The 14823-nt window shown below is 32.8% G+C and overlaps 1 protein-coding gene across 1 annotated transcript in view; it reads left to right on the top strand.

Annotated features, from left to right (window-relative positions):
* Window positions 1-14823, top strand: part of LOC115885732 (putative mediator of RNA polymerase II transcription subunit 12) — an 88572-nt gene that overhangs the window by 49634 nt on the left and 24115 nt on the right. The window contains exon 2 of the mRNA XM_030904727.1: window positions 302-526. Coding sequence (XP_030760587.1) covers window positions 302-526 — 225 coding nt within the window. The remainder of the gene's footprint in view (window positions 1-301; window positions 527-14823) is intronic.

Below are 14823 nucleotides of genomic sequence, written 5' to 3'. Positions count from 1 at the left end.
AATAGAAACTAAAACTAAAAATAGTCAGATAATGTATTTAAACCAAGAAAGGTATTGATATAAGTACATAAAAAATACTTCAATCGAAGGTAAACAAAAATATATCAAATCGACTGCTCTCAATCATTCCGGATCGTTCGGTCATCCGTACCACAAGATTGACAAAATCATTTCACTGTTAGGCCGTTCGAAATTAACTGTCTCAGCTAGTACTCCCATAAAGCGGATTGACTGATTGATTGGTTGATTAATTCAGGTTTATTGAATTAAATTAGTAGTAACATGTTGTATTTTTTTTCAGGCTTACCATAAACCACAGAGTTCTGCAGTACAAGTGGCCAAAATCGTAGCCGTAACTATTGTCCTGGTGTCTTTCGTGCTCGGTAGTTTCCTGCTAGCTTCTGCCTACGTCACAGCTAACGCTTCCTGTAGGCAGCTGGAGCAAGACCTCGAGCTGCTGAGCGAGGTAGCTGACAAATTCGACGGACAGAATCAGGGACCACTTCAACCAGAAGCTTTAATCCAGGTATTTATTTTAGTAATTAAGTAAACGGTTTACACAGGCTGGTTTAGTTATTTGTAACAGAAAGGAGAAGTGTGCAGAATCTTTTGAGATACAAATTTTATATTAAAATAGTGTTATAAATAAGGGCAGAACTTTGACATATTTAAGGTGGTCAGTGTTTCATTTAACTTCAAGAAACAGCTATTCTCAGAAGCTGGACTCATATTTTTATCTGGAGTGAAATTGACGGAAAAACTATATACAGCTATCGATAACCCCATAACCACATATGCTTCTGAATCATGGGCCATTAGAAAATCAAATAAAAAGAAACTCGAAGCTGTAGAAATGGATTTGTTGAGAAGGTAATGTGGAGTGTGAAGACTAGACCTCATCTTAAATGATAACATTCGGCAAACAGAGCGATCATAACCACACCTATAACAGAAAGAATTACACAGTGATAATAACAATTAAGGAGCAGACTTTCCGGATGTATTTTGTCCATTCGAATTTTGGCAAACAAAGAAAATCTCCCTTGCTTTTTGCAAGAAACTTACCGAAAAACTGAAAACTGCATTGAAAAAATCATAAAAATAGTACACCTACATATGTAAAAATATAGTTTTGGAATACTATAATCATTATGTAATAATCATATGAAATATCCGTTATTTTTTAGGGTTCCGTACCCAAAGGGTAAAAACGGGAACCCTATTGCTAAGACTTCGCTGTCGTCCGTCCGTCTGTCACAAAGGTCTATCTTATGAACCGTTATAGCTAGACAGTTGAAATTTTTACAGATTATGTATCTATGTTGCCGCTATAAGAACAAATACTAAAAACAGAATTAAATAAATGTTTATGAATAAAAAAGTACTTTCACTAAACATTTTTAAACATCTTTTAAATAAGAATTTTACATAGAATCTTTCAGGTCTTCGGTGGCCGCGCGGTTAAAGCGTTAAGACTTTACGCTGCTATGACGTTGGAGCCGTAGTAAGGCAGGTTCGAATCCTAGTCAAGGCGACTTTTTTTTAATCGTTTTTTTTTAATTTTTACATATTTATTTTTACTTTTTACATATTTATTATTGATTAATACAATTTTTAGTAATGTGTTTCTTCATTTTTTTAATTACTTATACGCGCATTCAAAATTTCAGCTAAATCCGAAAAAAAGTTTATAATAATGTAGTGTCTAATATTGTATAGATAATGAATGGTACGGAACCCTTCGTGCGCGAGTTCGACTCGCACTTGACCAATTTTTTTTAATATACCGGGTGCGTCTCAAAAGTGGCTCACCCCTGTAAATTTTTTATTTTTTCAGATAAAACAACGAGATTTGGTATGCTAGTATATAACATAAATTAGGATCGATTGACATATCCAGTTCTTTTCGGTCACTTCCGGTTTCACCGGAAATGACTACAATTTTTGGTTATTAAATGGCACCCTCGGTATTTTTTTACTTTATTCGATAGAAAATTAAACTCTGAATAGAATGACATATAATATGTCAACTTTTGACATTTTCGCATATGGTTTAGTTGAAATTGTTACATGCGGTTCATAACAACAATTTGACTCGAAATACCAAGTGTGTGGTATGAAATTATTCGTAAAAAATGCTTTTTCCAAATATGCTAATGAGCCATCCTCGTTCCATTTGAAAAAATTGAGATATTATTAAAAATAGGATTTGGGCATCTTTTAACCGGCCAGGACAAGACATTAAAAACATTAGATGATCAAATCTATTTTTCCAAGGCTCCTTGATTAAAAATTAGTGTTTGTAACACAGCCATGGCACTCTATATTGGCATTTAAAATACAATTTGTTTTTGAGCGAATATGTCAAAAGTTGACATATTATTTGTCATTCGATTCAGAGTGTCATTTTCTATCGTATGAATTAAAAAAATACCGAGGGTGCCATTTAAAAATCAAAAGTTGTAGTCATTTCCGGTGAAACAGGAAGTGACCAAAAACAGAATATGTCAATCAATCCTAATTTATGTCATATTCTAACATACCAAACCTCGTTTTTTTCTGAAAAAATAAAAAAGTTATAGGCTTAAGCCACTTTTGAAACGCACCCGGTATAAGTAGCAACCTAGTATTTTTCTGTTTGCATCTGGTTTGCATATGTTACGGTTAAGGTCCGATGTCCGGTTAATGTCGACATTACCCGGTTAATCTCGAGAATAACACACAACAAAACAACCAAAAACATAACCTAACCCGAACATTAACATGTTAATGTCGACATTAACCGGACATCGGACTTTAACCGTAACATATACAAACCAGATGTATATTGGGTACCGGCGCGGCGCACAGTGTGGCGCTCTATGGACAAAAACCAGATAAAACCTGTTTCGCATTTATACAAATATTATTATTTATCCCCTTAGGAAGGCCTATAATCACCAAAAAATATATGAAAAAAATTGATACATGAGCAGCAATGCAAATACCAAAAATTGAATATCAGTATTTTTATTATAGTGGAAGTGTGTTTAAGTGACCGCATTTTTCAATTAAATTGGGGTGAATATTGTGTAGACGAAAAGAATATTTCCTAGCTGCACAAAATGGAGAAAAACACCTATAATAAGTACATTCTTTTTCCATATTAGTTGTTGTTAAATTCAATCATTGCTTTTATATACATGGCCATTATAAAAAGTCAAATTGAGTCTGAACGAAAATTGGTAGTGTAATTTTATTTAAGGTTTTAAAAAAATGGTATAAAATGGTAGACGAGATTTTTTGTGAAATGTTGTCCCAAGTATTGTACTTTAAAACCATTAGTTTCTGCGGAAAACTGCGATATTTTAAGTTTTCGATTTTTTTTAGTAGAATGTCCAGTACTTAAAATAAAAGATACTTTTGAACAATGTTAAAAATAATGCCAAAAGTGAAAGAGTGTGTGCAAAAATTTGTGAAAAAATTAAGTTATGTTTACATTTAGAAGATTGTTCTGAAGAAGTTGATTCGTTTCTACAAGAAGAAAGTCGTTTCCAGGTAGTTCTTGAAGTTTTTTCGTTTTTTGTTGAACTTAAATTATTGCCCTTTATGATTTTAATTTAATTGTCTTAATTTTCAAACTGAGCTTGCCATAATGTATCTGTGATTGGATAATTGTAATAGAAAAAACTTTTTAACCTTTTTTGAATGTTTTTTAACCTTTTAATTTGTTTTGTGATTGTATTTTATATTTTTCGACCTCTGTATGACTATTGGAATTTGTTTATTATTTTGATTGTAATTATTTTAGCTTTCTTGGGTTTGAAGTCCCGAAACATGTCGCCCCCTTTCTTTTTTTGAAGCAAATTAAATTTAAAAAAATTAGGGTTTTTTGTCCCCTACCCCTCGTCAGATGTTTTATTTTGATATGTACTCACACTGGGTTGGAGAACGTTTTGTTTTTAATTTGTTATTTACTAATAATGAGAAATAATTACCCTTTGGGCTGCAGGAGATTTTTTCCATATTTATAAAAAATATAAGTTAATTTTTTTTTGCCAAAAATATTTTTAGTTTATTTTTATATCATAAAAATTAGTTTAAAATATAAAATATTATGTTATCTTTTATTAGTAATGTAAGTAAATACATTTTCTGGCGGTGAAAATAGAGTTTTCCATTTTTGTCTACTTTCCCCTATACTTCAAAACACTGTGCGGCGTTATGTATAGTCAGGTTTGTCTTATTATTTTTCTGAAGCTTTAAGCATGTTTTTTTTCAATAGTAATAAAATTAATTAATGATGTACGTCTCTTTAAATAATGTCTCTATGACATGTTAGCAAAAATTTTTGATCGGCATTTTCGCGTCAAACCGATTTAGGCCTATATACTTAAATATCTGCTCCATTTCAACGTATCTCACTCAGTATACGATTGTTTTGAACCAGGAAGTCAGGACCTTGTCCTTTTGACTTTGCCGAATTAAAAACCGGATCGCGATGCCGGCTATAGAAAAGTCTATAATTAAAAGAACATTCTAGAGATTCAGAAACGAACTGGTTTTGTGCCCGACTGTTGCGATACGTAACTTATTATTGTCGGCTATTTACGATTACGTAACGATATTTCTTGCAAGAAAACCTGATATTTAAGGACTGAGAACCTCTAGATTGCGTTTCTATTTTTTGTTGGTCGCTAGTTTCTTTTGACGTTTAATATTACAAGATATCTGGTTTGAACTTTTTGGAAAAAAAACTTCTTCAATAGAGCTATTTGAAAACTACACAGAAAAATAAATGAACCTACAGGGACTCTGAGATTAGTTGTAATGCAAAAAACAATCTGATTTCTGTATTATTTCAGTTATTAATGAAACTGTTATTACGAGTACTTTAGCAATCAACCTTTCAGTGGCATTGCAGGAGCAATTGAAGGGGTGGCTGCAATAACCAGGCAGGTCCATTTTAGTAAATTTGTGAGAAATCGAAAAAGAGCTGCTCGGTTCTTGCTGCAACCCCGAGCAAGGCAGCTCTTACTAACGTCGCCATATTGTCGTGTTATATTGAAAGAACTGATTGTTGGAGAAAAAATTCAACAATATTTTCATGTTTTCTTTAGTTTTCTCTAAAACGATATGGAAATTTTGAATAGTATAAACGGGATTTTAGAACAAGCAAATTTTTTTATGAAGAATGCATTTTTCTAAAAATGTTAATAACAAAAAAATCCTCTTCCGTAAAGACAATCCGGCGACATACTGTATACTACCAGTTAAAATACTTGCACTTATTTCTGGGACACCCTGTATAGAGGGTTTAGTCTTCAAGTTATTGGACTTTTTAAAAAGAAATGGAACTTGTGAATGTTAACTAGAGACTAGAGATCAGGAATAGACTATAATAACTATATAAAGGGCGCAATGGAACAGACCAATAAACGAACTTATATTAAATTATTAACTGATTGATTACTTTCCATATCAACAATATATTTCTTATGGTAAGAAGAACATTATAAAATATTAATTTCTAAAGACAACTTCATTATAAATTCAGACATCGTCGTGCGCACACTACCGAGGAAGTCCTTAAATACAGAGGCGAAGAAACAGCTTTCTATGCATTTTACTACTTACGTTATGTCACTTGATGTATGAAGAGAATAATTACCGCTCTACGGATGTGCAAATATTTCTTTACAGGGTGATAGTTGCTTATCTGCCAAATCTAATACTAATTGATTCTAAAAAAATTTAAGACTGATATTAATTTTTCCTTTTATTATAATAAAATATAACACAATGTCCATCAAATTTCTATTGATTAAGCCGGTCCCACACGATGTGTCAAACACCTTCCAACGTTGGACACATGAACATTTGCCACATCGTGTACGAGACTCACTTGTGAATTGCAATATTGTCGAAGCCTATGCCAAATGACATATGGTGCGTCCAAACCAACGTTGGAAGCATCGTGTAGGACCGACTTTAGTATACCACAGTGTCTAATAAGTAACCAAGAAATAGAGACGACTTATTGCTACTAGGTGGTTTTGTTTTAATTTATTCATAAATGATATTAGTTATTAAAATTGTTAAATAATATTTCTAATAAAAATAGATACGTATATTAATTATTTAAGAGTCAAATTATCAGATACTATCGGCTACTGAAACATCTAAGTCAAATTGACGCATGCTAATTATTTTTGACAAATTGTAAAAAAAGCGAAAATACAATAAAATATAAACATTTAGCTAATTCCAAGTATACTTCATACTTGATTGGTTTTCTAGACGTACGTATATTATATAGGGTTACTTACATTATACCCTTGTTTATCTCGATTTTTGACCAAAATGATTGTTAATTTAAGTTCTGACACAATGGCCCTAATGAATTTAGCAATTGCGTTTCCTTTTAAAATCGAAGTAAATGCTTGAAACTAATAATTAGTCAATCAATTATTGAATAAAGTCTTGAGTAATTGAAGGGGTGGCTGCAATAACCAGGCAGCTCCACTTTTTTACGAAAATAAGATATTTACTGAATTGACCTGAATTGACCTTTAAAATATAGTCCGATCGTTCTTTGGGGTTCTTGGTTCACCGGGGCAGCTCCTACTTTAGCTAGCAAAATTTCTTAAAATGAAGCTACCTGGTTACTGCAGCCACCTCTTCTTGAATTTGTGTAAAATAAAATACTATCTATACTAATATATAAAATCCTTAAGTGACTGACATACTGATTAGTCACGATCCTGCTCAAACCACTCAACGTAAGAAGCTCAATTTTGGCATACAGGTTGATTCTAGGGTGTAGAGGTTCGATAAGAAGGGATTTTTCCGAATTCCGGTTCCAAGAGGGTGAAACCACCCCTCAAATATTACAATATTTTTTATTTAAAAAACGGCCAAGTTTATTATTATATTTTATTTTGTTGTTTTACATATTTTAAGATTTTTTAAAAAATTATACAGAGTATTTCATAAAATATGACCGTTGAGTAATCACGATTCTGCTTAAACTGCTTGACGTTTAAAGCTGATTTTTGGCAAACGGATGGTGTGGGGTGTAGAGGTTCGATAAGGAGGAGTTTCTCGAATCTCAAACTTTAAGAGGGTGAAAACGCCCCTCAAATATTACAGTATTTGTTATTTAAAAAACGGTTAGTCTTTCGGGAAAACGCTTGGACAAGCATAATTTATTTTGTTTTTTTACAAATTTGAAATTTTTTAAAAAATCATACAGGGTGTTCCAAAAAGTTAGGTAATTTCTTAACCACGATTCTGCTTAAACTGCTTGACGTAAAAAGCTAATTTTTGGCAAACGCATTTTTCGAAAGTCAAGTTCCAACAAGATGAAACTACTCCTCAAATATTATCAAGTTATATAATAATATCGCCATATTGTTTTTTCTCATGCTGACATAAATGTGAGAAAATTTTATCCAGTTTGTATGTTAATGGAAATGTTTGCTTTGCTTTATCATCACCATTACAAATGATTAATTCGACGCGAACGAAGTCGCTGGTACACGCTAGTATTTTTATATATTTTTCGCTAAAATAACATGGGGTTTGGATAACTAGCCACGTAGGAACATTATCCATAACGTGCCGTTTCCCTGGTCTTTTTTCAATGGTTTGGGCGAAGAAGGTAAAAATGTTCAATTCTTTTAAGCCTAACCACTAACCACAAATCAAAGAAAGTTTTTAATTGAAGTAATAAAACTCATCGCATGTAATAATTGTTTTTATTATCAATTAACGTCTATCAATTAGATTTCACTTACAAAAACAACTATAAATTTCGTCGATGAAATCGAAGCTTCGAAACCTTCGGCTCCAACCACCGAACGAACCAAACCGCTAAGTAGAGAGTTGTGCAACGTCTTTTATCGAAATTTCTCATACTTCCCAGGTGATCGAACTGTTAAAACAGATATAAATTTCTATATAGCCAACAAGCATCGACGCTCGTCACGTTCGGCTTCCCTAAAGTCTATCATTTAAATATTTTGCTACTGTAAATGTCTGTTTTTAAGGCAGAAGCAACCACCAGTTTGAATTTGAAGCAATAACCGGTTTTGTTTGTCAGTACTGAATTTTGGATTAGTTCTATAATCATTCAAAATAATAAGAATTTGTATGACTTATACCTAGGGATTCCAAACCGGGATCTCGGTGTATGTTTAATACGGAAATCCCGATTTTAAATCCCGGGATCCTGAAAATCTCAAAAAATGTAAATACCCAATCTAAAATGATTCGTTTTCATACAATTTAGTCTTTCAAAAATCACATTTTATTTATACTAAGCAGAAGGTTGCAGGTTGCAGCAAGGTTGCTATATTTTATTGTTTTTTTTTAACAAGATTTGAACTTTTTTAATTACTAAATATGAATGTTACTTTGTTGTTGTTGAATGTTACTTTGTTGTCTATTTTAATAAGGTCCTCTTCTCATTTTGATTTTGATATATGTAGCTGCATTTTAATAAGTATTTTGTCAGATTAACTTCCTCATTCTAATAGTCAATCCTGGGATTACAAAACGGGATCCTGATCTCGAAAATTGGAAACCCTGCCTTTACCCCACCTACATGGAGATATTAGATATACAATCCATCTAATGGAATAACAAGTATGGCAACTTAGTAATTTTAAAAATATATCATTTCATTTCAACATTTCAGATTATTTAAAAAAAGTGATTTTTGCAAATTTAAAATTTGTTAACATTCATGGCACATAGGCCACAGGCAGTATATTTAGATTAAATTAAATTGAAGTGGCTACTCTTTTCAAAAATTGGTCCAGTCTTAGTCGTACCCTTCTCAAAAATTTTAATATCGTGGAGACTGAATCCTCCATTTAGCTTTTTGTTAATGGTCTGTCATTGCCTAATACGCACATTTACTAGGTTGTCGCAGCGTCATAAAATGTGTTCTGTCATTTCTTCTTCAGAATGACAAAATCTCCGCATGGCTTCGTCCATCAATCCCATCAGCTTTCATTCAAGTCTATCATTACTTACCCATCAGCTTACAATGCCATATCAGTCGACCACTATAGCCTTGACAGTCTTTTTGTCTTTGTTTATCAAAACTGCTGTAAATTTTGGCCAATGTTCTACTATGAACTTTTTGCTTCTTTCTACTCTGATGGATTTATTATTATAGAGGTTTGTTAGCTTTATAGCCATCCACTGTTTTGCAGCCTTGCCGCTGCTGCTACAACGGCGCAGATGGGTTTTGGACCTACGAAGGTCACAAAACTTGGACCGCAAAATGCCAAAATTATAATGAATGAACCGATTGCCTGTAAACATAAAAATAAAAGAGGCTTTTCTAATCCAATCAAATATAAATAAACGCATTACTCAGGCATCTGTAGATGTTAGTTATGTCTGGTTATTGCTCCTTTGAACACTACATGACATAAAATCTTATTAATAATAAAAAAACTATATTTCATATAGTACAGAAATTTTGTCACCTACTAATTAATTGTAAATAATTAAATAAATTGGAAAAATTATGTCATCAGATTTTAATTATTAATCTGAAATTAAAGTTGACGGTTGAAACAATAGCAAAAGTGGGGTTACAACAGCAAAATCAAACACTAATCCACCATTATACACCAAAACACTTTTACTTTTGCACCGAACGCGCGTTTCGCTGACCATGCATCATCAGCAGATGATTAAAACTGTTTTCTTCAGTTTTAATCATCTGTTGATGATGGTAACATGTGAATAGTTAAACAAATTGTGTATAGTTATTTCTATAATATATGTTTTATTTTTTGATTCTGAGAGAGGACGGTGGGAGATATACCCCCAGAAATGTTAAGCATATTTTGTTAGTTAGACAAGTCTGTTTTTTACAATAAAAATCTACCTACTGACAAAGAGAACTACAGTGTAGCACAAAACTAAGTTTTATTAGAATAACAGCTAAGCATTAATAAGTGTATAAATTTAACCTATAATGCTCCACTTTTCACCTCTTAAACCATTTTCCAAACACATAAAATACTCTTTATACTTTCTATAATATAATAATTAACCTGTGATTGTTTATATTCGATTTTAGCATAATTAAATAACTGGCACGTACGCTTTTGGTTTAGCATTCGTAGTGTTAAGATATTCATAAGCTTTTTTTCGTTTGCTATGGTAATGTCATCTATTTGCAAACAGTTCCAAGGATTTCTAGAAGGAAGTTAAACCAGTCTAGTAACTACATATGTATCTAAAACATATATTTACTTTCAAATAAAAAAAAAGTGTTTTTTCTTTTTATGAGTCATATGGTATTATGATATTTCTATTAGGATTTCCAGAAGATCTCTCTTTGCAAATGCAAAAAGGTTGGTTAGATCTAAAGAAAGTCAAGAAGAAAAACTGTTTAGAATTTAATTTTTCATTTATGTACGTATTAAGCAGAACTAAGTGCCATACTGGGACTTTTAAAAAATATTAGTTTTTATATTAATACCATTTTGTTTCTGGTATTTATCAACTACATTGCAAATCTAGACATTAGCGGCAAAATCTGCCTCTTTGCGGATGATACTAGTTTCACTTGAAGCGGCCCAGATTTTACGGCACTATTTAATACTATATCCAGTGACTTACGCACCGTTAAATCTTGGTGCGATTCTAATCTCCTATGCCTCAACCTATCAAAAACTAAAGTTTGTACTTAATACCACTACTATTGACGTTGTGGATTCTGTGAAATTCTTAGGACTTGTAGACCTAACCAAACTCGTTAAAATGGGACTTGCAAATCGAAGCTTTATCAAAGAAACTAAGCGCTGCCTGTTTTGCGCTAAGATTAGTTTCTAAGGAACAAGGAACATAACTTATCAACCTCTAGAATAGTCTATTATGCCCTTTTTGAGTGGGTACTTGCTGTGCGACAAAATTTGATCGTATTTTCAAACTTCAAAAGAGAGCAGTTCGAAAAGCAGTTTCGCTTTCATATAACAAGAAATAGGGACTGAACAGTAGAGCTCACTGCCAGAATTTCTTTAAAAAATTCAAAATACTGACTCTTCTTTATTCATATTTGAATCCGTTTGCTTAACCAACATATCTGCTATTCCCAACACATATCTGCTATTCCCGAAAGGCCACCTCACAACTATCCACTTAGGAATGCGGAGCACGATCTTTATCTGCCGACCCCGAGCTTAGAACTAGTTTAAAGGCTCAATACTGTACAGGATAGGTCAAATTCGACGCTTTTAAATGGAAACACCCTTTTCTATAGGAGATAGACAAAACTAATATCGGTGTCTGGAGCTCAATTTTTGTCAAAAACATGATGGTGAACCGCATATCGATATCTGTTATCGCTTCGGAGTTACGGGGTGTTTTTCAAAAATATGCATTTTTAACAAATCGCTGTAACTTTTTTGCTATGGAAAATTTTGTATTTTTATGAAAACATTTCCAAAGCACCACTACTCTTTTGGTGGTTATTACTTTTATAATAGTAATATATTTTAATTTTTATTCAGTAACTAATCTCAGAATGATTCTGTTAGTTTTGATTAACTTAACATGAATATTTATTAACTTATTGCCAAGTGGAATGACTATTACAGGGAAATAGCATAAATCTTAAGAAATTTGCAACCTGCACCTTTGCAGTTTTGACCTTTCGGCAAGTAAACTATCATAATTTATAACATTTAGAAGGAACTTCAATATCCGAACGATTGCCTTAAATGGCATGACCTCCTAAACAGCTCCGTTTCCCGTTCTGTAATAACAAAACAAAATAAATATAGATACACCAATCGGAAATTTATAGAAAGCGCTCGTTATTTATTCAATTAACAATTATTTTGTAACGAACGATGACTTCTATCAATCAATCTAGTACGCCGATTTCTGTAGAATTTTATATTATTAACATAAATACAATTAAATAAATATAAAACAATGTAGTTGTCATAACATAAAAGAAACAGATATATGCTCAGTTTCTGAAAATAATATAAGATCAAAGATTTAAGCAAGTTCAAGATTTAAGCAATTTAATACCATACTATGTCACCTGTAGTAACCTACAAAAAGAATACCACTAAGTCTATTAGTTATTAAGAGATAATAATATTAAAAAGTACGTATTAAAAAAGTATATTAAAAACTATGTATTATTTCAATAAAATCGTGGATTTATTTCAAGGTTTCCGTGTATTATTATAGCCAGTGGAAAAAACGTTTATACCCTTGAAATTACTGTTTTTAATTATAGGAGGATGAAAACAATGTGGTCGGTATGGGAGTTTTAAGAATCACTGGACCGAAAAGGACCGCGTAAAGCGTAGGGACGTTCATCTTATAAAAAATATCGATACAATAAATCCTTCCATATCAATCATGTACCATATTCCAGATTTCCATACATCGTATTTCATTGACAGTTAAAATACTCTGGGTTTGGATAAATGTGTTAACTTTGATTCTATCGACATTTTAGAGAAAGTATCGATATTTCAATTTATTAGTAGTCTTGGACATCTCTATCAGTGCGGAGAACACAACAAAACACGAAGGTGTAAAGTACATATTTTGCGTTGGAGCATTATAAATCGATTAACTCTACATACATTTGTTTATATCCGATTGTTATGTTAATATTGCACGAGATTGAAAGCTGCATTTGGGACCACATGCATTCCGCTATAACTAGTTATTGTTTCGTTTATTTATACAGTTAAAAATATTCCCTTTTAGATAAAAAGATTATTTTCATTTTTATATGATGATGTTCAGGATTTTATTCACCTAAATTATTAATCGTCTCCCTTTTTTGCCTTAGGTGTAGTGTTTTCTATTTTATACATTTACCATTAATATTTTATTGGCAAAGCTAGGAAAATGCCTATTGCTTTCTTTTTCGTTGATTCATAAACAATAACTAACACTATAACCAACATAAAGAAAAAGAACGTGCTATACTCAGCGTCGAATAGCGTCATTTATGATCATATACCTATTTCAATCTTAATCCAATGAAAATACGAAACCAGCATTATTGTAGTTGCATTAAATATAATTTTGTACTTTTGGCAATTCAGGATATTTAAATTTGAAAAAATTACCAAGAAATTACTAGCATTTCCTTCTTGCAGAGAAACTTAACCCCGATATATTAAGGCGGCTAGAAGATCGGAGGATAAGAACCATGTCAGTCCATGTTATTTTCACCCAGAGACGGGAAACCTGTCCAGAAGTAGAATTAAACCAAATAAAAATACCACAGTCTAACAAAGTAAAATATTTAGATATGCATCTGGGCAGACGACTAGACTTAGAAAACGCATACATGGAACAAGAGAAAAACACTTATCAACAGTTAAGGAAACTTTACTGGCTTCACAACTATCCTTATAAAATAAAGTCTTATTGTATAAATGCATACTAAAATCCATCTGGACCTACGGCTTACAGTTGTGGGGCACAGCATCCATATCAAACATAGAGATTTTACAACGATTTTAATCCAAAACTCATCGCATGATAACTGATGGAGCCCCATTTTATTTCTTGCATCCTGCATCCTGCATACCAAACCAGCCCATCTTAAGCCGGATTTAGTACTCATTACTTCAGCGCTCTCACAGCTAGATTTGCCAAGGACCGATACGTTTGAGACATGATAATACCATTTGATTCTTAACAGTTGTGTAAGGTGTCTCTGTTGCAACTTGTTTAATGCGTTCATATGCCGGCGGAGAGCACCCAGGTTTCGCTTTCATATAACATGGTGGGAATTATTATTGCTCGGTACACTGCAAGTTTTGTTTTTGTCTCATGTCGTCATTGTAGAAACCCCTGTCTTTTAATTTCCAGAATGCTCTTGAGGCGCTGTTAGTTCTGTGTTGAATTTCAGAGTCGATATTGACCTTTTCCGAAATCAAACTGCCGAGGTAATTGAATTCCACTACATATTTCAATAGTTCTTCTCCGATTTTTACAGCATTGTTATGATTTTCCGATGGAGTACACATGATTTTAGTTTTATTGTTGTTCAGTTAGGTTAGGTTGCTGTAACGTTTTTGCAACTAAAGCGCAGTCATCAGCGTATTGAAGTTCGGTGACCTGTATCTAATGCCCCTTCCTCGTTCCTGTAGTTTGCTGTCCACTCTTTTAGAGAGCGCTTCCATGAATATGTTGAATATGAGAGGCGCTAAGACATATCCCTGCCAAAACTCCTGTATTTGTTAGGAAGGGATCGCTCAATGATACATATGATGTGACGCTGTAGACTTGTTGTTATTATGTAGACGTTTCCACACTGTAAAAAACTTGTTGGGCACTCCGAACTTTTACATAATTGTCCAAAGTGCATCTCTGTTTACAAATGCGAAGGCGTTTGTTAGGTCGATGAATGCAATATAAAGTTTACTCTGCTGCTCCTTAACTTTTTGCTGAAGTTGGTGGACGGATAAAGGTTGATTCTCACTATACCTTCCGTTTCCATTCCATATCCATTCCATATCCGTTCCGTATTTTTTATTGTATTGACGCTATACATAAGCTTCCGTTCCGTATCAGTTCCATACTTTTTGTTGTACAATTTATATCATTACGAAAGATTTATTTTAAAAATTTGTATCTTTTGAAAAAGGTAATAGATATAATTAAAAGGCGAAAGAATGCGAATAAATATCAGCAAAATTTTAACAGAGCTGGTACAAATGTAAGAACTTGACAACGCTGTTTCCGATACGCTTCAGTCCGTCCGCCAAAAAAATGTATGGAAGGAAAGGATATAGAACAGATGGGAAACGGAACGGATAGTGTTCCTAT

Source organism: Sitophilus oryzae, unplaced genomic scaffold, assembly GCF_002938485.1.
Source record: "Sitophilus oryzae breed Bouriz unplaced genomic scaffold, Soryzae_2.0 scaffold_41_pilon_pilon, whole genome shotgun sequence".
In the NCBI taxonomy this organism is placed as follows: Eukaryota; Metazoa; Arthropoda; class Insecta; order Coleoptera; family Curculionidae; genus Sitophilus; species Sitophilus oryzae.
Note: the sequence above shows the minus strand (reverse complement) of the source record. Positions and strands in the feature narration are given on the sequence as shown.